At 57.3% G+C, this 27,655-nt stretch overlaps 7 protein-coding genes across 7 annotated transcripts; 4 read left to right on the forward strand and 3 right to left on the reverse strand.

Annotated features, from left to right (window-relative positions):
• Window positions 1–7,204: 7,204 nt before the first annotated feature.
• On the reverse strand, window positions 7,205–10,951 carry UV8b_06174 (uncharacterized protein; the record flags this gene model as incomplete). Its single annotated transcript, XM_043143671.1, has 4 exons — window positions 7,205–7,309; window positions 7,407–10,609; window positions 10,705–10,823; window positions 10,935–10,951. The coding sequence occupies 4 exons, from the start codon at window positions 10,949–10,951 to the stop codon at window positions 7,205–7,207; spliced, it is 3,444 nt and encodes a 1,147-aa protein (XP_042999606.1).
• Window positions 10,952–13,501: 2,550 nt separating this feature from the next.
• Window positions 13,502–15,412, reverse strand: UV8b_06175 (uncharacterized protein; the record flags this gene model as incomplete). The annotated part of the gene is made up of 1 exon (XM_043143672.1): window positions 13,502–15,412. One exon carries the CDS (start codon window positions 15,410–15,412, stop codon window positions 13,502–13,504), a length of 1,911 nt encoding a protein of 636 aa, XP_042999607.1.
• Window positions 15,413–15,709: 297 nt separating this feature from the next.
• On the forward strand, window positions 15,710–16,492 carry UV8b_06176 (uncharacterized protein; the record flags this gene model as incomplete). The annotated part of the gene is made up of 5 exons (XM_043143673.1): window positions 15,710–15,744; window positions 15,833–15,947; window positions 16,028–16,093; window positions 16,156–16,278; window positions 16,349–16,492. 5 exons carry the CDS (start codon window positions 15,710–15,712, stop codon window positions 16,490–16,492), a joined length of 483 nt encoding a protein of 160 aa, XP_042999608.1.
• A 356-nt stretch (window positions 16,493–16,848) lies between these two features.
• On the forward strand, window positions 16,849–17,412 carry UV8b_06177 (uncharacterized protein; the record flags this gene model as incomplete). Its single annotated transcript, XM_043143674.1, has 1 exon — window positions 16,849–17,412. The coding sequence occupies one exon, from the start codon at window positions 16,849–16,851 to the stop codon at window positions 17,410–17,412; it is 564 nt and encodes a 187-aa protein (XP_042999609.1).
• A 455-nt stretch (window positions 17,413–17,867) lies between these two features.
• On the forward strand, window positions 17,868–19,430 carry UV8b_06178 (uncharacterized protein; the record flags this gene model as incomplete). The annotated part of the gene is made up of 2 exons (XM_043143675.1): window positions 17,868–18,050; window positions 18,126–19,430. The coding sequence occupies 2 exons, from the start codon at window positions 17,868–17,870 to the stop codon at window positions 19,428–19,430; spliced, it is 1,488 nt and encodes a 495-aa protein (XP_042999610.1).
• Window positions 19,431–20,199: 769 nt separating this feature from the next.
• On the forward strand, window positions 20,200–20,499 carry UV8b_06179 (uncharacterized protein; the record flags this gene model as incomplete). The annotated part of the gene is made up of 1 exon (XM_043143676.1): window positions 20,200–20,499. The coding sequence occupies one exon, from the start codon at window positions 20,200–20,202 to the stop codon at window positions 20,497–20,499; it is 300 nt and encodes a 99-aa protein (XP_042999611.1).
• A 192-nt stretch (window positions 20,500–20,691) lies between these two features.
• Window positions 20,692–24,586, reverse strand: UV8b_06180 (uncharacterized protein; the record flags this gene model as incomplete). The annotated part of the gene is made up of 2 exons (XM_043143677.1): window positions 20,692–22,624; window positions 24,333–24,586. The coding sequence occupies 2 exons, from the start codon at window positions 24,584–24,586 to the stop codon at window positions 20,692–20,694; spliced, it is 2,187 nt and encodes a 728-aa protein (XP_042999612.1).
• Window positions 24,587–27,655: the final 3,069 nt, after the last annotated feature.

Genomic DNA, 27,655 nt, shown 5'->3' on the forward strand with positions numbered 1-27,655 from the left:
TGAGCACTCGGCCGACACTACCCCCAGGTCTTGATCGTCACGGATCGTCTCCCACCGTCACGGCAGCACTGTACGTACTCCGGTAGTCGCAAGTCCCAGCCGTGCTCGTAGTCCGTACTCCATGTAGCACAGTATGTGCGTACGGCGCGGCCCCTGGCCTGGCGTTTCAGTGGCGGGCGGCCCAGCGATGCTGGCGTGCATTCGTCCTCGCTTCTCAGTGGCGCGGCATTTGCTGGTCCCCGCTTGCCCCGGTCCTTGGCCATTTCCAAACAGGGCCGCCGTCCTTTTACCAGTCTGGTGCAGCAGGTTTTTTTTGCCTTGCCCTGGTGTCTGCCGTGGTGAGGTAGGGATGCGCCCATCACTAGTTTCAGCAACTATTTGGGAGGCAACTTGGGGTATCCAGGTCTCCATGCACTCATCAAAGCCAGGATGGACTTGCCATCATCGCCATGCTAGCATTTTTCTTTGCCTGCCGCCGCCAGGGATATACGCAGGAATGCAAAAGACGGGTTAGTCTATCAAAAGGATATCCAATAAAAACAGCGTGGACCATTTGCACCTACCTGTCACTAACGACCGGCCGCTGCTAGACTTGACAAAGGCTCGGGACAAAGGCTTGGCGAGTTCCGTGCAAGCATCGTATCGCCGAGGAGCCTGCAGCGAGTTCCGTTGGCTTCCCTCGTGTTGCTACCAAGCCGAGAAGAGCAGATTGCACTAACTGCTGTCTAGGCCCGGCATCTGCCACATGTCGGCCCATACGTCACGTCACTTCTTCCAACGCCCGCCTCCGTCGCGTGTCGTTGCAAGTAGCAACTTGCTACGTAGCGAAACCCCGAGACTAACCAACGAAAGTGAATGTTGATTTTGCCTTCCGTCAACGACAAATCAGTATGGAGTCTGGAGTCTTGGACTCTGTAGTATACCGGCAAGGATGACATGCCATTGGCACGGGGCGGGAGAATTTCGAAACCGTCTCGGATGTAACGGAGGCTTAGTCAGGAAGAAGAATGCCCGCAGTGGCCAAATGCCGAGACATGGAGCAGACGCAGCAGAGCAGTTTGGGGGATGGGGGCCACCGGACTGGGGGGGGGGGGAAGTGTCTCGTGTCTGATCCTGAATCACAAGATTCCCGCTGTGCTGTGATGTGTGATGGCTGCCACGTGGTTGGTTGGTGCGTATCAGGATCGAAGGACTTCGAGACACGGTTTGCCGCTCTTAATGATGGCTGGAAATGCCGCTTCAAAACGGGTTGCGCTACAAATGTGAACATGTAACCCCAACGCTCGGCTCTTGGCACAATCTGGATGCCAATCCGTCGTCGACGGTGCAGCCCAACTTGTCGACAGGGCTGGGGTGCACCCCCGGGTATTGGTAACAGCTTACTAAAAACCATCGCCCAGCTGGGTTAGCACTTATCCACTCCAATGTAGATGCCCCTTTCGGTTGTCGGGACTGGCTGGGTGATGTTGCCTTTTTGGGCCCCTGCGCCCTCAATTTGAAGAAAAGTCTAGATTGTCGTCTGGCGGCGATCCGTGACAAGGCTGCGCTTTAGCCCATACCAAGCTTGTTTGTTTCCGTCACACATCAGAAAACCTGACTGCTGCAATCCGTAATCCGTACTGCGAAGCACCTATCGAACCGAGGAAGCGTTTTGGCACATGGTTTTGTCCAGGAGTCGCCAACTGCAGCATCCAAACAGCTTGCATGATGCGCTGAACAGACAGCCATTCTCGATAAAGTGATTAATAGCACTATCCAAGGCAATGGCCCGTACATGGTACATACCGTGGCCCTTGTACCCAGTTATATGTAGATGTGAAGCTAAAGCACGGCCCAACCGTTCGTCGCGTGATTGGACGGGCGTGTTTGATACACGAACCAAAAGAGGATCAATCAGTCTGGTTGGTAAAATATTTCTTCTAGCCCGTTCAACGTTGTGTCTCGGAGCTCAAACATGCTCTATTGTCTCAGACGTAACCGGCATAGGCACTTTGGCATTTCCAGCTATCGATCAATGGGCCTAGCTCGTTTGGTCAGTAAATTGTAATCCTGGCTTATTTCCGCAGCGTCTTGAATTGCATGGATCGCATCTCCACTGAATCCAGTCGCGTCGGACTTTGGACTCGCACTCCCACACTTGATATATTTGTAATCTATTACGTAACTTCCAAAAGGCATATCAAGATGGATACTAATTTCACCCACTCGGTTTCTGGGCCGCCGGAAAAAAAGAGGACCAGAAAAAAGAAAGCTAAAACAACAGAGTCAATCAGCAGGTGAGTCGCGAGAGAGATTGGGGGGGCGAAGCGAGGAAGAGGTAAACAGCAGCTCTGGAACGGCTTATTGCAGACGACTCACTTGATGATATGTCGCAACTTACAAGTCTTTTCGATAGACAAGGACTTGGCCGATAATTGGATGCTGCTTTCGAAGACAAATGACGCCAGAATCCTCAGACAATAGGAGCTCCTTTCCTCCAATCTTTGTTCTCGATCTCTGATCTAGGCCCCACAGAGGGGTGTCGTCCATAATCCATGTCTCCATGACTCCCTGGTAGCTTTAGGTATGAGTTTACGCGTCGGCCAACGACCCCCCTTGTCTGTCAACTCCAGCACACCCATAACATGGGGTACTTGCCTGCCAACTGACTTGTTGATAACGCGCCGACTCGGTATGTAGTCCTTGCCCAGACATACGTCGAGGCTACCGGAGCTATACCGACAATGGGTGCGGCGAGGAGCAAGAACAGGTATTCTTCGTGTCTGGTCTATGGCGGAGGCTAGGCCTGATTGCTTTGACACATTAGAGAACAAAGTTGCGCGCGATCAAGTACATGCAACGTACCCATTCCGTTGACAATGAAGGAGCTATCCTTGACAAGCCCGATGCTCGTGACAAGGATGACTGATGCTTGTCTTTTCCCAGCACTCCACCGTGTTGTCTCGAGATTTTTTTATTCTTTCTTCTTATTCTTTCTTCCTTTCTTTCTTTCTTTTTTTTTTTTTTTGACACGACCGAGCTGCATCGCTCATCAGCCATGTGACAAGGCGTTTCTTTTCAGAGGCACGCAGAGATGCCAAAGACGAACGCCGCTAGAAGGCGGGAGCATGTAATAGGCGCGGTTGAGGCGGGATACGCTACTGCAGGCACGACAAGCGTCCTAGCAAGGATCCGATCGCTTGAAAGAAGTGATGTTTGCAGCCAAGGCCAGGGATCTAGGGAGGAATTGTCCCGCTCCCAACTTGGCGCGGCTGGCCAATCATACGTCTTGGCCAATCGCATTTGCCGCTCCAGACCCACGCCCGCAGCAAGTGAGGCTCTGAGAGTCTTGAAACCACCCCGCGGGAATGAGGGAATCTGGGGGTCGTGGAACAACGTCTCGATTTCCGTTGAACCGATGCTCATTGAGGTAAGTTGCGCGAGAAAGCTGCCTTTAGGCGCCCTGGTGCTGATGCTTTCATCCTCGGGAAGGAAGGGGTGTTGCGGCCAAGAAAACCTCGCACAACGGAGACGGCAGCACCACGTGGAAATGTCTCCCGATCTTTGAGCAACGAGACCATCCACCACCCGTGATGCGATGCCTTGGCAGGGAAGGCGAGATTAGGCCAACGCTGAAACACTCTTGCGCGCTCTAGTACCAATTACACGCCCACTCTTGGGGTATCTTCAAGCTGGCATCTTGCTGTTTAAAAATATACGACTCCACCGAGGCTTATCAGAGCTCCCTAACGTACAACTTGTCGACAAGCGACAAGACCTTGTCGCCCCGCAGCCTAGCTGTCACATTTACCTAATAAAGGACAATCCTAGCCCTGCTTCTGATGCCGGACGAGCTACTAGTTCAACGCCTGCTCTCGCCTGGATTACCCTCTTTGCCGTCAACCCGACCCGCTAACTCCGGGATCCAGTGCAGCTTGAGCGGACGTATGGTGCAGCCTCCTCGGAGACATGGGCCTTGTCGTGGTGAACGGGCTTTGCCGCCCGTTCGGGGAACTCTATACTGCAAGGCCTGGAGGCCCACAAAGGGCGTGATGGTCCCAAGGTGTCTATACGGCTCGTTGCTACTGGGGTAGTCTGGACGAGCCTTGGGAATTGCATCTCCGTGTCGACTGTGACGGGGATGCGGCCTTCACGGGCTAGCTCGCAGAGAGGATACCAAAGACAACAAGGGCCGCAACATCAAACCCTCGTCCGCCATGATAAGCCCAAGACGGGCCACGCCTGGGGCCAACTGCCTTTGCTGTGGGATCCGTACATAGGACTGACTATAGTACCTGTAGGGACCCCTAACCGCTCCGGATTCCCGCACAGATGGAAATGGCCCCACAAGAGGTCAGGAGGGATCAGGAGCCCCATTCTTACGATGACGGATCGCGCCAAATGGAGTCCACCTGGAGTCCACCTGAAGAACAAGAGAAGAGCAAGAGCAAGCAGCTCACCATTCCGTCTTTCCTTGGGAAGAACTTGGAAGAAAGGCAACGGCATGCCCGGACACGGACACGGACAAACTAACTGCCCAAGTGGGCCTTGTCACGTCGGGAACACGACGCCCATCCAACGAGACGTAGCCCTTCCCCAGGGCCCGCCGTTATTACAGTTTACGACGCAGGATTTCAGCGGAATCCACTGCAGGCAAAAGCATCAGCTGGGCAGAGTCTTCCCGAGGACAAATCAGGCATGGCCGGCGCGAGTCAGAGCAGCAACGGCTGCCGTGATCCCTTCCCCGGCGCTCACGCAGCGCAGCCTTCCATATCAAAACGTGATACACATCACTGCCGCCGCATGCCCTTTCCCAGCATTGTCTCTGCGACTTGCTTGCGCATGCATCTCTGTCGACAGCAATATGCCGTGTTTCAGTCCCGCCGCGCCTTTTGCCGGGACTGGCTCGACGAAGAACCAGGGACAGATGGCAGTGACACGACTGTTTTCGCACATGCTCTCCGAGGCTTTGCCCCCCGTCGCACTTGAAGAGCCCCGAAGAGCCCCCCCCCCTGGCGGCTGAACGCTTTTGGCGGCTGGAACCGCTGCTCTCTAGCTGCAGGAGCGCCAAGTGACTCGACGCCAAATCCGATATGCGGCCCCGGCTGGCGGCCCAGTCGGAACATCAGGGCGGGCCTTCAACCCCATCCACAGGAACAAGGGCTGGGGGGGGGGGGGGGGGCATCGTGGACCAGGAACCCTTACCGTGCGCGATGGATGGAACTCAATTGAGGCTGAGTCTGGGGCACCAGGGAAATCTCGTACAGACACAGAGTTTTTTTTTTTTTTTTTTTGGCCCCCCCGGCAACTGCTTCGCCCCCTCACATGACGTGTGCATATCATATCATTCGCACGAGTGTCAGGACTCGGACTTCGGGGAGACAGGAACAAGGTTGCATGTAGCAGCAGGCGGGTTGCTGCTTCCGCCCCGGCTTGAGACGGACAGTTTGCACATGTTGCCCGCCGACCGAGCTGCCTCCCGCGTTGCGACTGTGTGGCGTCCCTCGAGCTGCCGTTGCCCCCGTGTCTTCCTTTTGTCCCGGCCGCTTTGGCGGCAATGCCGTGTGTACGGAGTAGTGGCGTGTTGTTGCGAGTGCTTTGCTTCTTCTTCCTTCCTTGGTCGCCTTGGGCCCCCTTGGCGCCGAGCACATGCACACATGATTCACCAAGCAAAGGACACTTTGACGCGACCGCCGGGTGAGGCATATCAAGCCGCTGCTGGGGGGGGGGGGGGGGGGGGGGTAAGGGTGTCTGTTATTCGCCTACAGTATTATTCCTCACGCCTTCCGCTCTATGCCGACACGCAACGCAACGTGGCAAAAGAGTCCACCACAGCCCTCTCGCTCAAACCCTCGACGGTGCTCTGTGACGACCTGTCCGTGAGTGACACGGCCACGCCTCCACGATGCCACGCCTGCCCGCTTTGCTCACGGCCTCCAAGAGCTTCTTCGCCCGCCCGCCCGCGCAGCCAGGCCCGGCCCTTTGGCCCGCCGACCTTGCGACCTCGCGCCTCCGCAACCCGTCGCGCCAACCCGTCGCGCCAGCCCGTCACGCCGTGAACGGGCCGGGCCAACGTACGACCCTCCCTTCTGTGCGACGCGGCGTACGGGTCTGGTCGGCCGCGAGCCCGGAAGCTAGGTGTGGCGCGCCTTTTCCTGTCCTTTGCTGTCCTTTCTCGCCTCGTCCCTTCTCGTCTCGTGTTTTCTTTTCTTTTCTTTTTTTACTTTTGCCGCGCAAGCTTTTCCGCTCTTGCTTGCTTCCTTTTTCCCTAGTTTTCTTTCTTCGCCCCCCTCTCCCCCCCTTTTGGAGGCGCGACGGGACTCTTTCCGCACCAGCCTCCCCCCCCCCTCCCCGACAGCCGGCCCCGGGGTAAAAAGGGGCCCCCAAAAAAAGCAAAAAAAAAAAAGCAAAAAAAAAAAACACGCGGCCCCTCCGGGCGCGCGCACCCCGCCGTCGGCGGCAATGCCACCAAGCGCCTGCCTCATGGAAGAGGAAATAGTCCCGCGCCGGGGTGCTGGCAGTGGTGCCGGAGGGCTGAGCGTCGAGTGGGGGGTGTCGTAGGGGGCGGTTTGGGGGCCCCTTTGTCGCCGTCGCGTCGTGATTTCATGGACCCGCGCGACGGGTAGCGTAGCTTGGTGACGGCAGGGAGTGTCACCAGAGGCCAAAAAAGGGGGCAAAAAAAAAAAGGGGGACGTGCTGCGACGCTGACGTGCCGAGGAATGTCGTCGTCGTCGTCGTCGTCGTCGTCCCCTTGCCGCATGATCCCTTGGAAAGCCAGCCCCTCGAGGATAATGATAGTTTGCAGAATTATACTGTCGAGACTACACGGTAGCGCGATTTTGTACAGGGTGAACCTAAGCACACAAACACACGCCAGCTTGGCCCGGTGGAAGCATTGCCAGGAAAAAAAAAAAAAAAGAGAGACACGGCGCAGAGCGCATTGCAATAGCCAGCCCATCGTGCGTGACCCATATTGCCTGCCCACACGTCAATTGATGCTGCTTCCATCATGCATGCCGTGTTCCGCATCCATCGAACCGGATCGGTTGAGCAAAATCTCGTCATCCTCAACCAATCGTGTAAAAAAAAAAAAAAAAAGGAAGCACCCTCCAAGACTCTGCAAAACTCTTCAGCTGTGCGACGCGGGACGTGCCGCTTTGGGAAAAAAAAAAAAAAGACTCATTCAACGCTTCGACATGGAAACCCCGCCCTCTGCTTCTGCAGGTCAACCCCGTAACTGGAGCGCGCTTGATTCGCCGCTGGTCAGACCCTTTCGAATCGCCAGCACGCTGTCAACAATGACGGCGTCGATGCCTTCCTTTACTTGGCGCTGCGACGCACGAGGGAAACCCCGCGTTAGCCACCTCCACGATACGAGCAAGCCTCGCTCATCCGTGCTCTTATCCTTTCAGGGCGGGCAGACGTACCTGGACCATGATGGGGTCGTTGTTCAGCACCCCGTAGCTGACGCACACCAGTCCGTTTTCCTTGACCACCTTGACCAGTCGGGGGCTGTTGATCAGAGGCTCCGCGGCCGACACGATGCCGAGCAGGTTCCACCGGCTGGCGAACCGGATGGCCTCTTGTAATGACGATGCGCGTATGTCCCCCACGGGGCTGCATCCCGCGTCCGTCAGGAACAGGATCGGTATGGACGGCTGCTTGAAGCTCAGGCACAGGCATATGTCCGGGTTGAACGAGCTGAAGATGATGTGGCGGCTGCCGGCCAGGTCGTACACCTTTGCCAGGACCGTGTCGCAAAACGAGTTTAGCTCCACGGCATACGTGTCCATCTCGTGCTCCTCGCTCTCGTGAAGCATGGGGTACTTGAGCTCCATGTTGAACCCAATCTCCTCGGGCAGTTTGCGGAACAGGTCCTCGAGCGTGGCAAACGGGGCCTGGATAAAGTTGCCGCGGGAATTGGCCTTGTATCCCTTCTCCTTGAAATCTCTCGTGTGCTTCATCCGCTCCTCCATCTCGGCGTGGCCGGATCCCGCGTAGCCCATCGACAGAGATCGCTTGGGCGGCGCAAAGCTGCTGCTGCTGCGCGGCCGGTTGGCCAGTTCGACGAGCCCGTCTCTGGCCTGCCCGTTCCCGTTGGACCGCTCCCTGCCCTTGTCGGGGTTGATGTGGAGGAATTGCTCCAACGTCAGCGTGTGCACCGGCGCGTCAATGCCCGTCTCGCTGACCAGGAAGTCGTGGTAAATCACGGGCACGTGGTCCTTGGTTAGTTGCACGTCAAACTCGACGTACTGCGCCCCGAGGTTGGCCGCGGCGATAAAGGACGGTAGCGTGTTTTCGCCCAGCTGCAGCGACTTGTTGGATGTGAGGTTCTTTCCCAACCCTCGATGGCCGATGAGCATGGTGGAGGACATCTTTCTCCAGTACGTCTGCCGCGACGTAATCTCCATGTTGGCGTGGTAAAACGGCGTGATGACGAGAAAGTTAAAGTTGACGGTTCCAATCACCTCGAGGTTGCTCGACATGATGGGTACGCAGACGTCCCCTTGCAGGTTCATCCGCCGTGAACCAATCGTCGGCTTGACGGTCGAGAGCAGCGCGACGGCGCGCCCAATCTTGTTCTTCTCGCTCCCAGAGTAGGTGGGGATTATGTCAAACATGAGCTTGACTTTGGTGGCGTCCGTGGTCTTGAACAGTATGGGTTCCGTGGAGATGCCGTCGTGGACGGGAAGATCAATGGTTGTTGGGTCGCCGACGGCTCCTGCTGCACTCACCACCACCGAGAGAGCCGTGTCGAGCTGCGTGCTGTGCGCCTCGGTCAGAGGCACGCTGTCAAGGTGCACGGCTTCCGTCGACTTGCGAATGTCCATGGTCCCCAGGCTGACCAGCACCAAGCTCTCGTTGGTGAGGTAGCGGTGACCAAACGTCTTGACGGGTTCGGCAGGGCGGCAAGGGTTGCCGTTTGCCACGTTGGAGCGTCTTCCGTCGATGGACGAGTTCTCTGGCGGGTTGGGCTGCTGCGTGAGACCCCGTGCGATCCGTGCCGCCGCCTCCTCTTCGTCGGTGTGGGAAGCAAGGAACCGCGCGATATCCATGTGACCACGCAGAGTCGCGTGCTCCTTTGCAGTCCAGCCCGATGCATCTGGTTTGGAGACATCTGCTCCGGCCTCGACGAGGAGCCGTACGACGGAAAGGGATCCGTCGACTGCCGCCACGTGAAGAGGAGTCCAAGAGTAAGAGTTCTCCGCAATCTCAATGTCGGCCTTTTGGGAATCGCTGCCGCCGAGAATAATGCGCGCGCACCCTTCGTGGCCGAACGTGGCGGCAATGTGGAGCGCCGTCTCACCCGTCTTGTCCGTCCAGTTGATGTCGACACCGGCACCAACAAGCATTTCCACGATCGGTTCATAGTTTGACTTGGTCGCCAGCGCAAGGGAAGCGCCCGACTTGGGGATCGTTTTCCGAATCTGAACCTTGGCTTCGCTGCTTCCCTGCCAGTTTTCGCCCTGCAGCAGAGCCTGCGTGGTGAGGGGATGGCCTCCCATCACGCTGAGGTGAAGCGGCGCATAGCCATCCTTGTCGTGCCATTCCGGTGCGTCGATACCGTCCTTGGCATCAAACTGGCCCCAGTCCTGCATGTACTTCATGATGATCTGACAGACAACGACGAAACCGAACTGCGCGGCGTAATGCAAGGGCATGCGCCCAAACGAGTCACGGCCCTGGAGGGCGGTTCGTTGGCTTTCCGAGAGCTGCTCCAGCAGATAGATGAGGAGCTGCACCGCCTCGTCATCCTTGCCCAGCAGATTGTCTTCCTTGGTGTTGATGGCTTTGGGATGCACGGTAGACGACACAGCAGGCTGAAGGTGCCGGTTGGTGAATTGCGTCCCGGCTGGTACCGGGTAGACGTGGGCATCGTCGTCGGGCGACGCGGACTTGGTTCGGCCAATGTGAATAACCAGCCGGTGTATGCAGCTGCGACCATTGATGTCGTCGGGCTCGTCCAGGTCCTTGATCTGGGAGAGAAGAAAGGCAATGCAGGTCCTTGAGCGGGCCGATATGGATCGCTGCAGCAAGTTAAGAAGCATGGCTTGCGAGCAAGTCTCGGAACCAACGTTGGCGTCTGTGAGTCCCCATTTCAACGAAGAGATGTCGTCGTTCCTAACCGCTTGGTCCATGATGTCGAGTTGAGCTTGGGGTAGAATGAGCATCGCCTTGGCTGAAGCGCGACCCAGGGACCGAGTAGAGCGATCCGACATGGAATCGTCAACCTGCTGAGCGTCGCTCAAAACGGAAAGCCAACGATTGATTTCGGACAATAGCCTAGTGATGCTGCCGTCCTTTGCGAACTGCTTGGGGTCGACCTTGGTGGACATGTATCTATGCTGATAGGATATTTGCGGAACCTTTTTGTCGAGCTTCTTGGTAATCTTGACAAACCCTCTGCGGTTGATCTCGCCAAACCACTGCAGATTTCTCAGCTGCGCTCGCAACTCCAGCAAGGCCCCCATAACCTCCTCGACCTCATCCTGGTCGAGAGTGGCCACGACGTCAGGCACACGGCCATAGCGATTGTGAAGGTTATTCAGCCGCCGACATGCCTCGGTAAACTTTTTGTTGTAAAAGGAATCGACGTCTTCCAGATTTCGGTCGAGAGCGAAGAAGAGTTCTGCAAGCCCGTGAGTTAGAGGACCCGGGGGATCTAGGACCCCGAATGCGTTCTTGTCGTTTGCGGATGGTGCGGTTTGCGGCAAAGGAGCCCACCTGCTGGATCTACTATTTCCCCGTTTTTCGCTTTCTCGGCCAGGGCTTTGACGAGTTTCTTGAGCCCCTTGTAGTTGATATACGAAGCCGCCCACTCCGGAACCTGGTTCCGCGGCAGGCTTTACACGGCGGAGTAGAAACGTCTCCCGGCTCAGTGACTGTACTCCTCCAGACTCGGGTTGCAGGCATGAAGAAGGGGATTAAGAAGGGCATTCCAGAGGAAAACTCACTTCCGTCCAAACTTCATAATGCTTGGCTTTAAAAGAGTACCAATTCCACCTCTTTTCTCTCCTGGTGATTTGCAAGTCCCGCCAATGGCTGGCTCTATAGGGCGGAAAGAAGGAACAAACGAAGAAATTAAATGAAGTATAATATAATAAAAGATGGGAGGAGCGAATGAGAGGGACTTGAGTATAGCGGCTATGTGCTGGACCGCGAGGACAGTTGTGGCCCCTTTACAGCAACGGTTAAAGCTCGATGCAATCGGCGCAAAGTCGAGAGACAGAACACATGCGCGGGCAAGACACAGGATTGAAACCTGAGAGCACACAAAGTCAGAAACGAGCACACGACTCCCGCACCTGAAAGATAGGTTAAGGGGGGGGGGGGGGGGGGGGGGGAGACCACGAAGAAAAAGAAGAGAAGGAAAAAGCAGCACATACACGACGGATTCCCGAGTTCCAACCGACCGTTGTGGACTCGAAATGGTCGCGTGATGGTCCCCAGTGCCGAGGATTCCACCCTGCTGTCTAGCCGGCATTAGCCCAGGCACGGCTTCCACATGGCTTTTGAGGTTTTCGTGAGACGCGAACAGTACGGGAGTACGGAGTGCCAAGCAACACTGACATCCCACCAGACCTTACCTCATAACTAACCGTCTGGTTCGGTTGGCAGCTCAAGGACGGGTGTAAAAGCGGGCTGCAGCCGGGAATGCAACGAAAGACGTCGGGATCCCTTCCACGTACGTCAGAGTGCGCACGAGCCCAATGCAGATGCAGCTTTGGACCAATTCCCTCGAGTGCCTCGAGCGCGTGCCCCCGTGGGTCTGCTGGCTTGGATTGACTTCCCCAGTCCCGAGCCCCCGTCGTTTTTTTGTTTTCGTTTCAAGGGATTGATTAATGGCAATGGAGGAAGTCGCTGGCCTGGCCCTCGTCCATCAGTCAGTCGCTAAGCGAGGAAATAGGGCCCAGCCAGGTTCTGGCCTGGCCTATGTGGGGAACTTTTGGTCATCCCTTTTCCGGGCTCGAGTCGACGGGTCGAATGGAGTGAGGTTTGACCAGCATCCCGAAACGGGGTTTTGGCATGACATTGAGCGCGTGGGATGCTGGGTGTGCGTGCGCTCCATAGTGTGTTGCAATGACGACGGCTGGGAAGCAAAGCAGAGAAACCATCGACATCAATCATTTACTCACCGCCTTTGACCTCCTCGACCGCAGCAGCAAAAACCGTCGCGGACTTTTTCGGACCAGTACCACCAGCACGCCATAACCAGGGACCGCGGACCCCTACGGGAAGGAACGCCCGAGAAATAAAAGAGCCAGGAAATTTGACAGGAGCGTGGGGCGTGAGTCTAGCCGACTCCAACGGATACGCCGTTGTCCGCCAGCCAGTTCCGGCTCCCGATTGGTGACCGTGGATCAGGTCCGCGTTCTGACTGGAGGAGATAAGGTCCTTGAATGCTAACCACATGGGGCCTCGCGGCGCACGCCTGGAAGTGCGCTCATCATCAGCAAACCTCCAGTCTCGACTCTCGACTCTCTCTTCCAACTCGTCCGCAGACGATTCCAGGTCGGGAAGCGTGCCCACTGCCCACTGCCCACCATCTCTAATTCTTGCTTTAACCCTGCAGGAGCAAAAAGGTTGCAGGCCCCGTCTTTTCAGACACTTTTGCTGGCCGAGTATCCGTACGTACCCCACGGGCCCGTACCTTGCACAGTGTAAGCAGTCACAATGGGGTTGTATGACACAGAGTGCGTCTGTATCCGTAAAGCGGGCGATTTACTCCCAGAAAAAATGGAATGGCTCCGTATACTATGCTTTCAGTCAAAAATAATATTGACAAGTCCACCGTCTATCCGAATTTGTCGTCATTGGCTCACATCTCAGCAAGATACCTGTATCACGCTCACGGGAATAACTGCCTATGTCAAAGCACCCAGCGTGCCAACTGGCACTGTGGCTGGACGGCCGAGGCTACCGGTATCGGGCCTCGTATTATTAATTGTTCTGGTATCGAGGGAACAAATTTCACCTTTATTTTAACTACTAGCTTATTGCTAGTAGCCAGTGGCGCACCATATCTTTGTCCACTGGCAACCCGTTGGTTTCGACACAACCAAGCTACGTTGACGCGTGTTGCGAGCGACAAACGCGCCCTATACTGGCATGGAAGAGCCGCCATGTCTTACCGAGTCCGATTGCTCGCAGCCGTAGACAGAATGCAGTGTCACCAAAACAGTGGCGTCAAATGACAGTCGCCCAAAACAATGCTTTTGCACGTTCGTGGTGCACAGGCAGCAGCTCCGCCAGACATGCGACGTTAATATACACTCGCGGGATATCCCGTCATTCTCGACAACGATATCCTCATACATTGGAGCCAGAGAAGCCATGACCCCATGATACATTGTAAAGTTTTGGCCAGCCGCGACCACGGAAAAAACGCTTCCATAACGGTGCTTCCTCTTGCGGCTACTTGGCCGTCCTGCGTCGCGCAGTCCCAACACAATCCTCGAGTCAGCTGCAAGTTCTCGCGGCGGCACGACTCCGTATCCTTTGCGACAAAGCCTCCCGTTGTTCATATTCCCATGATGATACAAGATGCAGTCGATGGTGGTAGATTTCCGCCCGATGACAGGGCTACTCTGCATTCATGGGCCAACTCCATGGATCTATCGAGAGCCTTGGTAGCAATGAGCTGTGCCATGGATGATCGAAAGGAAGGTGAAAAGTCGGCATATAAAAGTTTACTCTCGATAGACATTGTAGTCTTTATGACAAGATCGCATTCCTTCCACAGGCTCTCAAGTTGTAACAGTCGGCTCTTGGATTTTGATACAGCATCGGCACCTTGCCTGCTGTTGGGTCCTGGGAATCTGTGGGAGGACGCGGCAGGAAGGGCGTGGTTAAACTTGGCCAACGACTCCGACAATTGCTGAAGATTTGGTCCAGAAATGTCCAAACCAGCCAAGGCCCGTCTGCTCGGTTCTTGGCTAAAGTCATTGAGACCACATAAATCGACCAAGGCGAGTGCCTTTTCGGCCAGGTACGCAACGGTGGTGTCATCTTCCCTGGCAAGAAGAGCCTGCCACATGTCTTGGCCATCTGCCAAGCCCCGAACTAACCCTACTGCGGCTCTCCAGTCAAGGGCAGCAAGGCATTCATCAAAGACTTGCTTGATGAGACGGCTGCTCAAGGCCACGCCGGTGCGCATGCAAGTGACGAAGAAGGTGGCGGCGTCGTCAAATAGCTTGAAGTGGAGAAGACCGCCGAGAACGGCTTCCACGAGGTGCAGGTCGAGCGGAACGTGCTCCCACACCCAGTGCCCAGTGTGCGTGCGAAGCGTCGTGTCGGCAGCCCAGCTCTGAAGGGTTGCGTTTCGTTCAATGTCGCTCATGTGCCGTCTGCGAACTTTGCCGCCGGTTAGTTGGTCGACACCTGTGATGCACGCTATGGCGCGGAGGAACCTGCCGTGGTTATTCGTGGCCTTGAAGTGATTGAGGATTGCGGTAAACGTTGACGGAGTGGGCTTCAGCAGCCGCTGGTGGAAGAAGGAATGAACTATGGCATCGGAGAAGCCGTGTCGGCCGGCCTTGTCGAACGCTACGATGAGGGTGTTGTATGTGTGCATGTCGGGGGGGTGAACAGAGACTAGCAAGTTGTAGCAAACTCTGCCAATCATCTCCTTGAGGGTCATGTTTTTCGAGCCGATTAGGGCTCGTATGTGTTGATTCAGTGCTAATGTATTGGTTCTAGCTCGATCCGGATCCATCGACCGAAACGTGAACTTTGGGAAGCCATTGGTAGCTAGGTGTCGGGCCTCGTCGAAAGATGCGGCCGCAGGTGAGTTTTCATCTTGTATTTCCGCTCGGTCAAGCAATTTATGAACGAGTTTCTCCACACTCGACGACTCGCGAAGTAGTTGTACCTGGTTTTGGGCCTCTCGAAATCCGATCTGGCCGTTCAGCTCATCTGCCATTGCCAAGTTTTCCAACTGCTCGTAATCCGTCTGTCGCATCGCTCGCAGAGAGCCTTCTCCCGGCGCGTTGTAACATTGTTCTTTCAAGCACTTGATCAGTTCGGAAGCGCCGACGGTTGGCGGCTTGTGAATCTCCTTCATGAACGGGCGGTTTCGGTAGATCGTCTTCATTACTTCCCAGAGAGAACGCATCTGGTGTATCGAGAGGTCGGAAGGTTTCGTTTCCGGGGCGGGCTGACGAGGCGACGCGTGGTGCAAGTCGTGCAGTTCCCTTCTGGCCTCGTCCAGCTGCCGGTCCAGTTCCCTTCTCCGACCATCTTTGCGTACAGCGTCGATCAAGGTAGCGGTTGCGAAGACGGAGCTGTAGCAAGCCGCGAATATTTCCGCAATTGTCGCATTTCGTCGCCCACGAGTGCCAGCAGCTCGTTGCCTGACAGCTCCCACAGTGGTGCTGCAAAACCTGCAGCCGCAGCGACTAGCCTGGCCGGCCCGAGACCAGAGCGATTGCATCACGGCATGCCGGACGCGGTGTGTGTATTTTACTTCTCCGAGGGGGGTGACGAGAAGTTGGGGGCCTTTATTGAGCCCTGCATTGGCTGGGGCTTGGTTTCAATTCAATGTTGGCTGCTATTGGTTGGCGGCTCGGCTCTTTGGTTCGGGAGGGAACAAAAGGGCTTGCTAGATAGCTGCCGGGTCACGTGAAATGTATCCTTCTTCCTGGCTTCATCAGTTTTCCTTTTGCACAGCAATTGTGTCGCGGTTACGACAAGCAATACTCCGTAGCGGCCGAGGAATCCCATCTTGAACATGTTTACTTTGATCATCAAGGCTGAGCAAAGTGGGTATGTTGGCGATTTCTCCATGTTGGCACAAAGACCACAGCGACCGAGACGGGCAATCGGGCCATCACTGACAATTTGGGTCCAAAAGAGTGACAAACCTGCGACCAGATGACACACAGGACAACCCGTTCTGGTACATGTTCAAGGTCCAATGCACCTCATGCAGGGAAACCCACGACAACTTTGTTGGAGTTAACCGCTTTGTAAGCTCAAACGCGCTACCTGGCCTGTACAGAGACCGGCCAGCCGATGGATGCAGTTGTTGACATCAGACATGGATTAGGAAGCCAACGAAATGAGCGGTAGCCGAGGAGAGGCCAACTTTGTCTGGAGATGCAAGAATTGCAAGGTATTCAACCATGCTTCTCTCAAGAACTGTTCAGCTACCTCTGAGCTCACAGAGTCGACTAGCGAGAATCTTCTGCGTCCATCAAATCCGGGCCCGTAGCGTATGGGCAATCCGAACCGCCCAAGGCGCACAAGGTGATTGAATTCGATTGCCGCGGACTCGAGTTTACCGAGTTTAGACCCGAGGTACAGTACAGTTTGATGCCACTCCGTAGCCATGGTGCGAGAAGATGTTGACAGGTAAAATGCAAATCAGGGAGAATGGCTTGCCGAGGGCATCGACTCGGGCACAAAGTTCAGCGGCATTGAGCTAACGGATGGCGAGTGGTTTGACTATGACGAGAAGGCGGGAGAGGAAGTCAGCATCAAGGACATCAGTTGGGAGATTCGCAGAGCCTAGACGGTCGATGCATGTAGGAATGAGTGACTGACGTTTCCCTTGATTTTGGCCATGCGTGTCACGTCACGTCATGACCATGACCATGACCATGACTATGACCCGCCGATGGAAAAAGGTTGACGCTATACGCACCCCACCGTACGTACGTACGTACCTGCTGCAATCACCCCTTCTACGCCGCTCCCTACCCCGTACCAGCCAACCAACCTTGGCCAGACCCAAAATCCTCTCTCTGTCTCCTTTTTTTTTTTTTCTTTTTTCTACCAACCCACGTCGGCACTTGAACTGCTTGCGACTTGCTGGGTTTCCATTGACAGCTTCTGCTCTGTACAGCTGCCAAGTCCACCTGGCGCATGATGGCGTCCCAGCACATCTCTGCCGGCATAGCGTACCTTACCGACGCCGCACATCTTCTGTATCAAACAGCCCCGGAGACGTCTGCTCATCTGATGAAGCAGCGCAACGACTTGATGCTGCGCAACGGCCTCGCCCAACACCCCGTGCAGCGACAACACGTCTGCGGTGCCTGCGGACACATCATGATTCCCGGGCTGGGAACATCAACGACATCCCTCAAGCTGGAAGCTCGCAAGTCGCGCCGCGGCGGAAAGGAGGCGGCGACGAACAAGGAGCAAGATGGGTCGGCCGAAAGAGGCGGGCCAACCCAAGTCATAACGTGCGGTCTTTGCACGCGGGTTACGCGGACCGAGTTGCCAGCGCCCGAACCAGTGGTGCGTCGCAAAGCTGGCCGGCCATCGTCGACGCCGGCAAACAAGGCCGGACCATCGGACCGCAAGATGACGGCCAACGCAAGCACCAAGAAGCGCGCCAGGAGTCGAAAAGGAGGCTTGCAGGCGCTGCTCGCTGGACAGCAACAGAAATCGACCAGCTCACTGTCGCTGGCCGATTTCATGGCGTAGGCGACCGGTCAGTCTGTGTGGTTGACGTCAATCGAGCAGCTGGGGGGACTCGACTCGATGGATGCCCCAAACGCAGTGGAGTGGTCGGTTGTTGCCCGGTGACTCAGCGGGCTCCAGCGAAGCTTCCAGCGCGTGCTGCCGCTGAAGACACCAGTCGGGGCGCAGAGTTTTCTGCCCTACTGAACCGGGCTGAACAACCTGATGCCACCCAGATGACAGCACCAGACAATTGATTGATTACAATTCCAACGCACGACCAGGCCTCTCTCTCTGGCGCGGCTGCCATTTTACCCCTCCAACCTTTTTCGAACTGCCCTGCCCTGCCCCTCCATCGACCCATCCTGCATCTGCCTTTTGTGGCAGCTCAAGGGATCAAAGCGACGGGACAAGTCTACGAAGAAGAAGACGACGACGACGACTACGACGACGACGACGACGAGGAAGAAGGAGAAGAAATGTCAGCAGATTTAAATGACGCACACGCACCGGCCGCCCAGAACCCAGCCGAGTTCTTCGAGTCCATCGGCAACAAGGTCCAAGGCCTTTCTGCCGCGGATCATGACGACGCCATCAAGCAAGACCAAGAGTACCGGCCCGTCGAGGAAATCGAGTCGCTGTGCATGAACTGCGGCGAGAACGTGAGTGCACGCCACGCTGGGCTTTCAGCGCGAGACCGCCACCCCCCGTGCTGACCTGCGCGCCTTCTTTGACAGGGCGTAACGCGGCTCCTCCTCACGGCCATCCCCTACTTCCGCGAAGTAGTCATCATGTCCTTTTCCTGCGAGCACTGCCACACGCAAAACAACGAGATCCAAGCGGCCGGCACGGTCCAGCCAAAAGGCACGCACTACGAGCTCCGCCTGACCTCCCTCGAGGACCTCAGCCGGCAGGTCGTCAAGTCGGACACGGCCAGCACCAAGTTCATCGAGATGGACCTCGAGATCCCCCCGGGCCGCGGCCAGCTCACCAACGTCGAGGGCCTCCTGACGACCGTGGTCGACGACCTGGACATGGGCCAAGCGGCGCGCAAGGAGCAAGCGCCAGAGGTGCACGGCAGGATTGCCGACGTCATCGCCAGGGGCCGATCGATGCTCGCCGGCGACGCGTTTCCCTTCCGCCTGTACGTCGACGACCCCGCGGGCAACTCGTTCATCGCGCCCGACCTCAAGGACGGCGTGGGCAAGTGGGAAAAGAGGGAGTACGTACGCAGCCCGGAGCAGAACGCCGCCCTCGGCCTGAGCGACGGCGCCGCCGCCGCCGCCTGCCCGCCCGATCCCGGCCTCGCGGCAGACGGCGAAGCTGCCGCCCCCGACGAGGTGTACAGCTTCCCGGCCAGCTGCCCCGGCTGCATGCACCCCTGCACCACGCACATGAAGATGGTGGACATTCCGCACTTCAAGCAGGTGGTGCTCATGTCCACCGTCTGCGACGACTGCGGCTACCGCTCCAACGACGTCAAGACGGGCGGCGAGATCCCCGCGCAGGGCGACAAGATCACCCTGGCGGTCCGCGACGCCGCCGACCTCGCGCGCGACATCCTCAAGAGCGAGACGTGCGCGCTCGAGTGCCCCGAGCTGCAGCTGCACGTCAACCCGGGCACCCTGGGCGGCCGCTTCACCACGGTCGAGGGCCTCCTCACCCAGGTCCGCGACGACCTGCACGGCCAGATCTTCGAGGCGGGCGCGGCCGGCAACGGCAACGGCAACGGCAACGGCAACGGCGGCGGCGGCGGCGACTCGCTCGACCCGGCGGAGCGGACGCAGTGGCGCTCGTTCTTCGACGGGCTCGACGCGGCCATCCGGGGCGAGCGGGCGTTCACCCTCGTCCTGACGGACCCGTTTGCCAGCAGCTTCGTGCAGCCGCTCGCGGACCCGCCGAGCGACGACGCCAGCATCACGCGGCTCAAGTACACGCGGACCGACGAGGAGGAGGAGGAGCTCGGCCTCAAGGACATGAAGGTCGAGGGGTACCAAGAGGGCGAGCAAGCTGCTGCTGCAGCAGAGCGAGAGCACCTGTAACTAAGATTGCCTCTTTGCAAAAAGGACGGCCGGACGGTTTGCATCACTTCAAGTGCACGAGCAACTGTTCACCCGTGAATACCGTTCACTCCCGACCCCGCACCAAAGCATAATGCCGCCGATCATCCCTGACCCAACGGCAAGCCATCAACCCGACTATCTGCTTCCCATAAGCACGAGTAGACACATGTCAATCCAGACTCGTCATGTCCAACCACGACCAGTACCACCTGCCGTCAACCCAGAATCCCATGTCCACCCAGGACCAAATAGCTGCTAACCTGCCACCCTACACAAGACTCCTCGCCTCCAAGCCCCACCCCCCTACCCACCCCCAAGCAACAAGAACAAGGCCAACGCAACAGTCGCTCGGGTGAAGGTGGTTGCGGCCTGGGGAGTAGAAGCGAGGCGGAGCGGCGGCGTTGTGTCGCGACTTGTGCCGCGTTGCTGCTGCGTCTGTGAAGGCGACGCCGCCCTTTTGCAGCGGCTCTTGTCTTGGTGACTGGCTCTTGTCTTCGTGACTGGTTGAAAAGACTGGTTCACGGCATTGCGCGTGTCGCGAATAGAGCGGGACGGCTTGTTTTGACACATGGTGCGTTCGTACCGACATGCGTGGATCGATAAAGTCCGGGGCCTTGACTCCTTGCATTGTCCGTGCCGTACTGCCGTCGATCAAGTCCCGGACGGGCATTGACTCCATACCGGTGCGTGTCATACCGACATACGTCAATTCAACGAGTCCGAGGCACTCTCCACGTCCGGCACCGCCATGCATGAAGAAAAGCAGCCCCCTGGAGAGGGCATACATTCTTCCATCTTCTATGCCACACACCGCCATGCCATCAGCATAATCGAAGGCCGGGCGTCGCTCAACGACATCCGGCATTGCCGTCCGCCCGTCGACATCGGCCTGAAAACGCTCCAGAGCGCATGTACAGACCACCCAATGGCGCAGGAACCGGGCATCAACGCAACCCCACGCAGGCTCGGCCCGCGTTTCAGTCGCAATCCGCCTCCGCGCCATCTGCATTCGCTGGAATGGGCAATGATCGACCTCCAATCGATTTGATCTTGGCTCGAGCGCTCCTGGCGCTACCGCCCTCGCTTTTTCCGTGGACTTTCGCGTCGCAGCTGTTTCTTTCGAGAGAGAGCGAAAGATGCATGAGAGGATCATGTACTTGTAAGACAGGGACGGACGGTCATGGGGGCAAAAAGCACCCTTTGGGCGCTGGCCGATTCTCAGTCGCGTCAATCTGCAGCCTTAGAAGAAGGACGGCTTCGTCAGGACTCGGTACTCGACGTAATCTTCGCCTTCTATGTTGATGATTGTCCCCTGCGACACGAGCTTGCCCATGAACGGCCCGTTCGCCTTCCGCTCGTACTTGATGCCGTCGTACATCTTGGCGTCGTCAGGACCGCCTTTGATTCTCAGGCTTTCTTGCCGAGCCCACACCCTGTTCAACCGCTGCATGTCCTCGGACTCGTGGTAGAGCATCCCGCCGGTTCCGTTGCGTGGCTCGTCGTCAATGGGCGTGTTGGAAGCTGCTGCTGCTGCGGCTGCGGCAGCGGCAGCCGCGGCATCGGCAGCTGCGGCGGCCGCGGCTCTCTCTCTCTGGACGACGTGACGGTCGGCCCGACCTTGGGCAGCTTCGGCCCGCGCAATCTCGCGGCGGGCAAGGGCGCTGGTTCGCTCAGCGTCCTCGCCGCCGTGCTGACGGCCGGTGCGGAGCTCCCGTTCGCCGAGAGAAGCCCGGATAGGTCGGAGTTCGGCTCGGCGCGAGTGCCGGAGCTCGTGGCTCCCGTAGCCATGTCGGCCGTTGATGCGTTCGTCGTCGCCCTGCGGAGAGGCCGTAAAGGTCGGCACAGTGGCGTTGTGAGGCTGCTTGTAGGGCATGGTGCCAGCTCGCGTCTGCGCTTCACACACGGCCTTGGTTTCATTGCCTACCCGTTCGGCAGAGGTCTCGCCACGATCCAGCTGATACTGTCGAACTCGGCAGTACTCCTTGATCTCCTGTCTGTTCAGCGCCTTCAGGTGGGGCTCAAACTCGACCTCCTCGTACGGGATCCACAGAGCCCCAGCTCCGGATGGAAAGTTGCCGTCGACGAACCGCCCGTCCCTAGTCTCACGCACGACCTTGACCCTAAACATGTCGTTTTGGCCGAGAATGCCGTAGACGGCATGGCGATCCCAGGGATCGATTTCGCTGGAGGGTTTCCAGTATCCAATGAGAATGCGTGTTGGTCGAGTGCCAGGGAGGGGATCGATGGAGAAGCGGCCCTGATGGGACGCCAGCGAGTGCTGGGGCGTGGGCAGCGAGGGAGGCTCAACGCCAAGCTCAGGAGCCGCCGGGTTGATGATGGCCGCGAAGGCGCCGCCAAACCTCTTGCGCTTGAGGTCCGGACGGAACGGCGCTTGAAGATGCTCTGGCAAGTCCGCGCCGTACGCAATGGCAGGCGGCTGGGTTCGATTTTCCAGGGTCAGATCCTCCGCGACTCGACGGACAGCCTCGTGCACGGCAGCGGCCTCGGCAGCCATGCGCTCCTCTTCACTATCCTCTGGCGCCACGTCGGACCGGATGCGGGTGTACTCCTTTATCTGGAAATGATCCAGGCCAACGAGATGATCTGAAAAGACTATACGATCAAACGTGACCCAACTTCCGCCGGGGCCAGGAGGCAAAGGATAATGCTCGGCAAGGGAGATGCCATCTTTGGTGGTTGGCTGAACACGGGTTCGGAGACGGTCTCTGACGTCAATGAAGCCAATGACAGCGTGCCTCTTGTCTTGGTCGGGGACGTTCGAGTCCCTCCACGTGCCGAGCAGAGCTCCCTTGACCCCCAAGCCGCCGAGACTCTGGCGATTAGGCTTGAATTTGCTTGAGCTTGCGGGTGACGTAGGGGTTGTCTCGAGAGCTGTAGCACGTGGGCTCTCCAGCTTGGTCTCGCTCTCGTTGGTGGAAATCGAAGTAGGCTTTCGTTTGGGATAATGAGAAGCGCTTGCTTCTTCGGGGGCATCGCCCAATATCTCGTCGTCGTTCCACTCTGATGCTTCTCCGCCGCAGGAACGTCGGGTCCCACAATCACTCACCACAATCTCGTCCTCAAGGTCGTTGGCTCCTACGTTGCTGTCTGGATCGCTCAGCTCGCTCTCGCCTTCATTTTCCTCGGTACGGTGCGTGGCCCCGTTTAAGCGTCTAACCATCATGTTAGTTTATATTGCTGTATCGGCGTCTACCTTTTGCAGCAGAAGTCGCGAGTTTGGAATCTGCAGCGTTCTCATAGGCACTGATGTTGATGTCTGGTTGCGGGTCAAGGAAAGGGTGGCGTGAACAGTCAAACGGGAAAGAACAAAGCACGACCAAAAGAATAATGCAGAAGGGAAAAAAGAAAGAAACGGGACGCATTTGTTCAAGTTGTGATGCATCAATCAGGGAAGAAACACCCCCCTCCCCGGCTTGTCATTGTGCGACCAGCTCACCACAGGCCGGCAGCCTTGATGCGCGGACAACCTCCTGGGCCACTGAACTAGACGGGCTAGACATGCTGAGCTGGAGAATTGTCCTCCGGCAGTCCCATTATTCGCAGGGCAAAAGAAAGAAAAAAGAAAAAAGAAAAGAAAGGCAAAAAAGAAAAAAAGGCCGTGGTTGGATTGTCAAATGACGTGGGATACAGTGACACGGCGGCCCGGTCCAGACAGGCCAGGCCTGATGAAGCTCAAAAATGGCATGGTGGACTTTCTTTTCTCTAAAAACCTCTCTGAAAACCTCTCCGAGAATGGAGAAACCCTGCATTTCGGTAGCGGGAGTTCATATGAAATCAAACGGCTGCTTGCCCATTGATGCGCGGACAGGGGGATGCGCTGAGTGCCGAGTCTCGACTCTGGAGGACCAGAAATGACTTGTCCAGGTTGTTGTCGCAACTTGTGTGCACCAAACCGCACCCCAAGTCAAGTCGTGGAGGGAGGGAGACCCGCAGGCTAGGCTCGATCCATGTAGGCAGACGTCGGAGAGTTGCACATGCAAAGCTAGCCGAGCGTGGAGTCTTTTGCATTTGCTGGACAGATCCAGCGCGCAACATGCTGGTAGGGCTGGTGGTCATGATTCATACATGTATTGATGATTCGTACCCAAGGGGGAAGGGGGGGGTGACGATGTCTGGTTGCTTGTGGGTGGGATTCGGGGAAACAAGAGCTTGGCCATCTGGATTCTGCACCCTTTCCTGGTGACGGAGGACCAGCCAGACCCGACATGGCGAAATGCGACAGGACAGGCAGGACAGGAAGGCGCGACGACCAAGAATGGATCAACCAGAGAGGGACGGGAAGGAACGACCTGGGTATGTAGCAGCTGCGTTGTGGCTGTGGGGTGGCTTGAGCTGCTGCCGGCTGTTACGAAACATGAAGGCAGGCAGCGACCAGCTGTGGGCAGCTAGCTGATGTCCTCTGACCAGGGCCGATGCACGCTAGCTACCAAGCTGCCAGGCCCAAGGTGGTGTAAATGACTGGAAACAGGATTGCCTCGAGTTATTATCTCTAGCATGGCACCGAGGGCGTGATTGGAGGCGGGGCGGAGGCAGCCAAGTGCCAACCCAGACTTCTGGCGTCTCCTTGGCCATGATGCTTGGGGAAGCCACCAGCTAGTTAGTGTCGGAGGCTGCAAGGCGAGCAGAAGCCCGTCTGGTGGGGGATCCGAGGATGGATGCAGTGAACAACACACGGCGCCTTCGACATGGCCGGGTGTCCGATGGAAGGCAAGGCGGGGACCGGCGACTTGCCAGAGTGCTGCCCAGATAGATCCCAGATCCCAAACCCCACAGGCGAGAAAGGACAGACAGGGGAAGAAAGAAGAAGAACAGGGTCGGGAAAAAAAAAAAAAAAAAAAAAAAACAGGTTTGCCCACTCACGCAGACGATGTGTGCTCGCCGTAGGCTGCGCCCCCTTTCGCAGATGCGCCGTGCTTGCTGGAGGCTTCGGTTTTGCAGGAAACGCTGCTGTCGCATCTGGCCGGCGATGCCGCCGAAGTTATGGGCTGGGTTGCCGTTGATGGTGCCGTGCCTGCTCGCGAAGTCGACGAGAGGTCGGTGGTGTTGGATGCCGGAGACTGCGATTTAAGCTCGGTCGGCGGAGAGGCGGTGCTCTTTGCGCGAGGCTCCTCCATGCCGGGGGGCCAACGTCCACGGGTGCCGATTTCCTGGGTCTCTGGCTTCGAATCAACAATGGCGATGTGGGAAAAGGAAAGGGCTGTGTGCGTGCAGTGTATGGAGTTATACGGCTGTTGATGTACGAGATGGGCGGGCCAGAAACAAGGGGAACAGGAAGCTAAAAGGGGACCAAGGAAACAAGCCGAAAACAAACAGAACAAACAGAACAAACAGAAATAAACAGAAACAAACAGAAACAAACAGAAACAAACAGAAACAAAACCAGGGCCAGGGCCAGGACGAATCGAATCGAAGTGGGAAAAAGGACAAGCTGAGGTCAAGAAAAGAGACAAGCCCAAGCCCGGAGGGAGAGGACGGAAACCAACACGGCAAGCTGTTGCAGCAAGTAGAGTAGCAAGGCGAGGAGGCGTATGCAGTATGCAGTATGTAGTATGTGGTATGTAGAGGTATGTAGAGGTATGTAGCATGTAGCAGGCGGATGGCTTGGCGGCTTGTTTGTTGAAGCCAGCCCAGTCCCCAGTCTTGTTGTATTATTCCGTCTGTCTCTTGGCGTATCGTTCTTTGGGTAGAGACCCGACCCAGGATCGGGTTAGCCGGGGGGTAAAGGAAAGAAACTGAACAGGAAAAAAAAAGGAAAGGAAGGGGTGGTTGGGGGAGCGAGCGTCGAGAGTTGCAGCTGGCTATGGCTGGTGACGGCAAAAAAGTGAAAAAAAGGGGAAAAAAAAAAAAAAAAAGGCCTGAGCAAGCAAAGGGGTGTGCGTCTAGGGATAGTAGGGCTTGGGGTTGGCCAGTGTATTGCGACAAAAGCCCAGCCAGCAATGAATGTCGGGGTCTGGAGATGGAGGTCAACAACTTGAGCCGGGTCGACGAGGGAAACGGCGGAGCGGCTGCAGACCAAAAGAGTTGCTGGCGAGACGGACGCAGAGACGGGCATGGCGAGCAGTTATCGGGTCTCGGGTCTGCCAATCGCCGAGCCAGGAAAGGAAGGGGAATGGGAAAGAGTGCTGGGCGGTGGGATGTAGACGTGCATGCGCATGTCTGTCTGGAGTCTGTCTGGAGTCTGTCTGGAGTCTGTCTGGATGCCGATACACGGGTTGGGAACCCAGGGCTAGCTAGCCCGACCGTCTGCTCGACGTCTGCTCGGCGTCTGATCTCTTCTCCCTACGGGAGTAACTTGCTTTTCTTTCTTTGCATTGCAACGAACGACTCGAGGCAAAGGGGCAAAGGGCCTGCCTGGACAAGGCTCGCAAGACTTGCTTTGTCGCGAGGCGTACGGAGTACTTCGTACTGGAAGTGGAAGACTCTGTTGGGTCGTGATGGCCAAGGCGGCTGGCGCAACCGAGTTTGGTCCACCGTCCCAGAGGCAACGCCACAATGCGGAAACGAAAGCAACAGGGCCGGGCATGCAACGACAAGGACGCATCCGGCCGTCGTCTGGAAAGAGTTGATCAAATGTGACGAAGCAGACGAGGGAGGCAGGGGTGGCTCGGTGGTGGTGGGTAGTGAGTGAGTGTGAGTGAGCAGGCGTCCGTCCGTCTGGTCCCATGCCAACTCGCACCATTGAAGTTTTGGTGGCTCAAAGGCAAATCCGCACAGCACAGCCCAGCCCAGCCCAGCCTAGCCCAGCCTGCAGGCTGCGAGACAAAGTTTCATCTTCTGCCTTGTCAACGCAAAGCCGCAGCAGGGTTCGGCCAGGCCGCACATGCAAGCCAGAAGCGCAAGACGACATCACAGACCGAAAAGGGCCTGGCATCGACCTGCCTGCCGCCCAAGCAGAAGCCATCGTCCTCGTCCACGTCCACGTCCCAGCAGCCTTGACCGTCAACTAGGCGCCTGCTCGTCGCGTCGGCGGGGCTGCGAGCGTGGCTGGCGCTGGGCCTGTGATGGATGTGATTGGTGTGATGGATGCGATGGATGCGATGGATGATGATGCATCACGGCAACTCAGGGACTTGATTGCCGAATGACACAGAGGGACCGACGTTGCTTGCCTGTCGGAGCTTTTCCCCGGGCAAAAAGGCCCTGCCCCCCCCCCCTTTCTTCCCAAAGTTTCCCAGCCGAGTCGGCTTCCTGCAAACCTCGTTTCTTCAAGAATGCGCGGATCTCGTCCACGGAGACGTCATCAATGTCGACTGCGACTTGGAGGTTGCTGCATATGTCTGGTAGCTCAAGAGGCGACTTTCTCAGCGCGGGCGTGTCAGCGGCGGACTGAAGACTGAAGCTGCCATTGAAGTCTTGCGTGTAACGGAGTAAGGGGACTGGAAAGAATCCGACCAGATCCGTTGACTTTTGAGCAGGGAAGCAGCTGGTTGACTTGGCGATGCCGCTGCTTGGCCTGGAGCGGCCCGGGTACGTGTCTGGTACAGTACAGTACAGTACAGTACAGTACCTACCAGGTAGGTACCTAGGTACGTAGGCATGTAGCAGGCCGAGGCCGCTGAGGCCGCTGCGCGCAGCCTGTTATTGTGGCTGGCACGCTGGCCCTTACTGGCCGAGACAGCAACCCATTGACCAGACCAGACCAGACCAGACCAGACCAGACCAGACCAGTCATCAACCAACTTCATTGTCCATGACAGGCGCCCCCCCCCCCCCCCCCCCCCTGCTACAAGCAGGTGACAGGTTCCGTCGCGACAACAGACCAGACATCAGTCCAGACAGGTTGAAGACGGCGCGGCAGCACCTCGGCTGGCCCTTTGTCCGCCCAGGGGGCCTGGGGCCAGCCCGCGCTGACCGCCCCGAATGTCACCTGTCATGTTGGATTGGATCCTACCAACGACAAAGTCTGGACGTGGTTGGCTGCGGCCGGGGGGTTGTCCGAGAATCGGGCCGGGCCTTCTTCGCGGCACCACATTGTCCGTGACGGCAAAAAGGGCAAGATGGAGGCAAAGGAAAGCAAGGATGGGCGGATGGACACATGCCGGATTCCAGAACTGAACCCAAGTCACCGCATGGCAGTCACCGCATGGAGGCTCCGGGGAGGGATGGCCAAAGACTCGGAGCAGTCTGGTCCGTCGCGAGTTGTTGGACCGGGGAATCGGCCGGGCCGTCGACCGGGCCGTCGA

Source organism: Ustilaginoidea virens, chromosome 5, assembly GCF_000687475.1.
Source record: "Ustilaginoidea virens chromosome 5, complete sequence".
NCBI lineage: Eukaryota > Fungi > Ascomycota > Sordariomycetes > Hypocreales > Clavicipitaceae > Ustilaginoidea > Ustilaginoidea virens.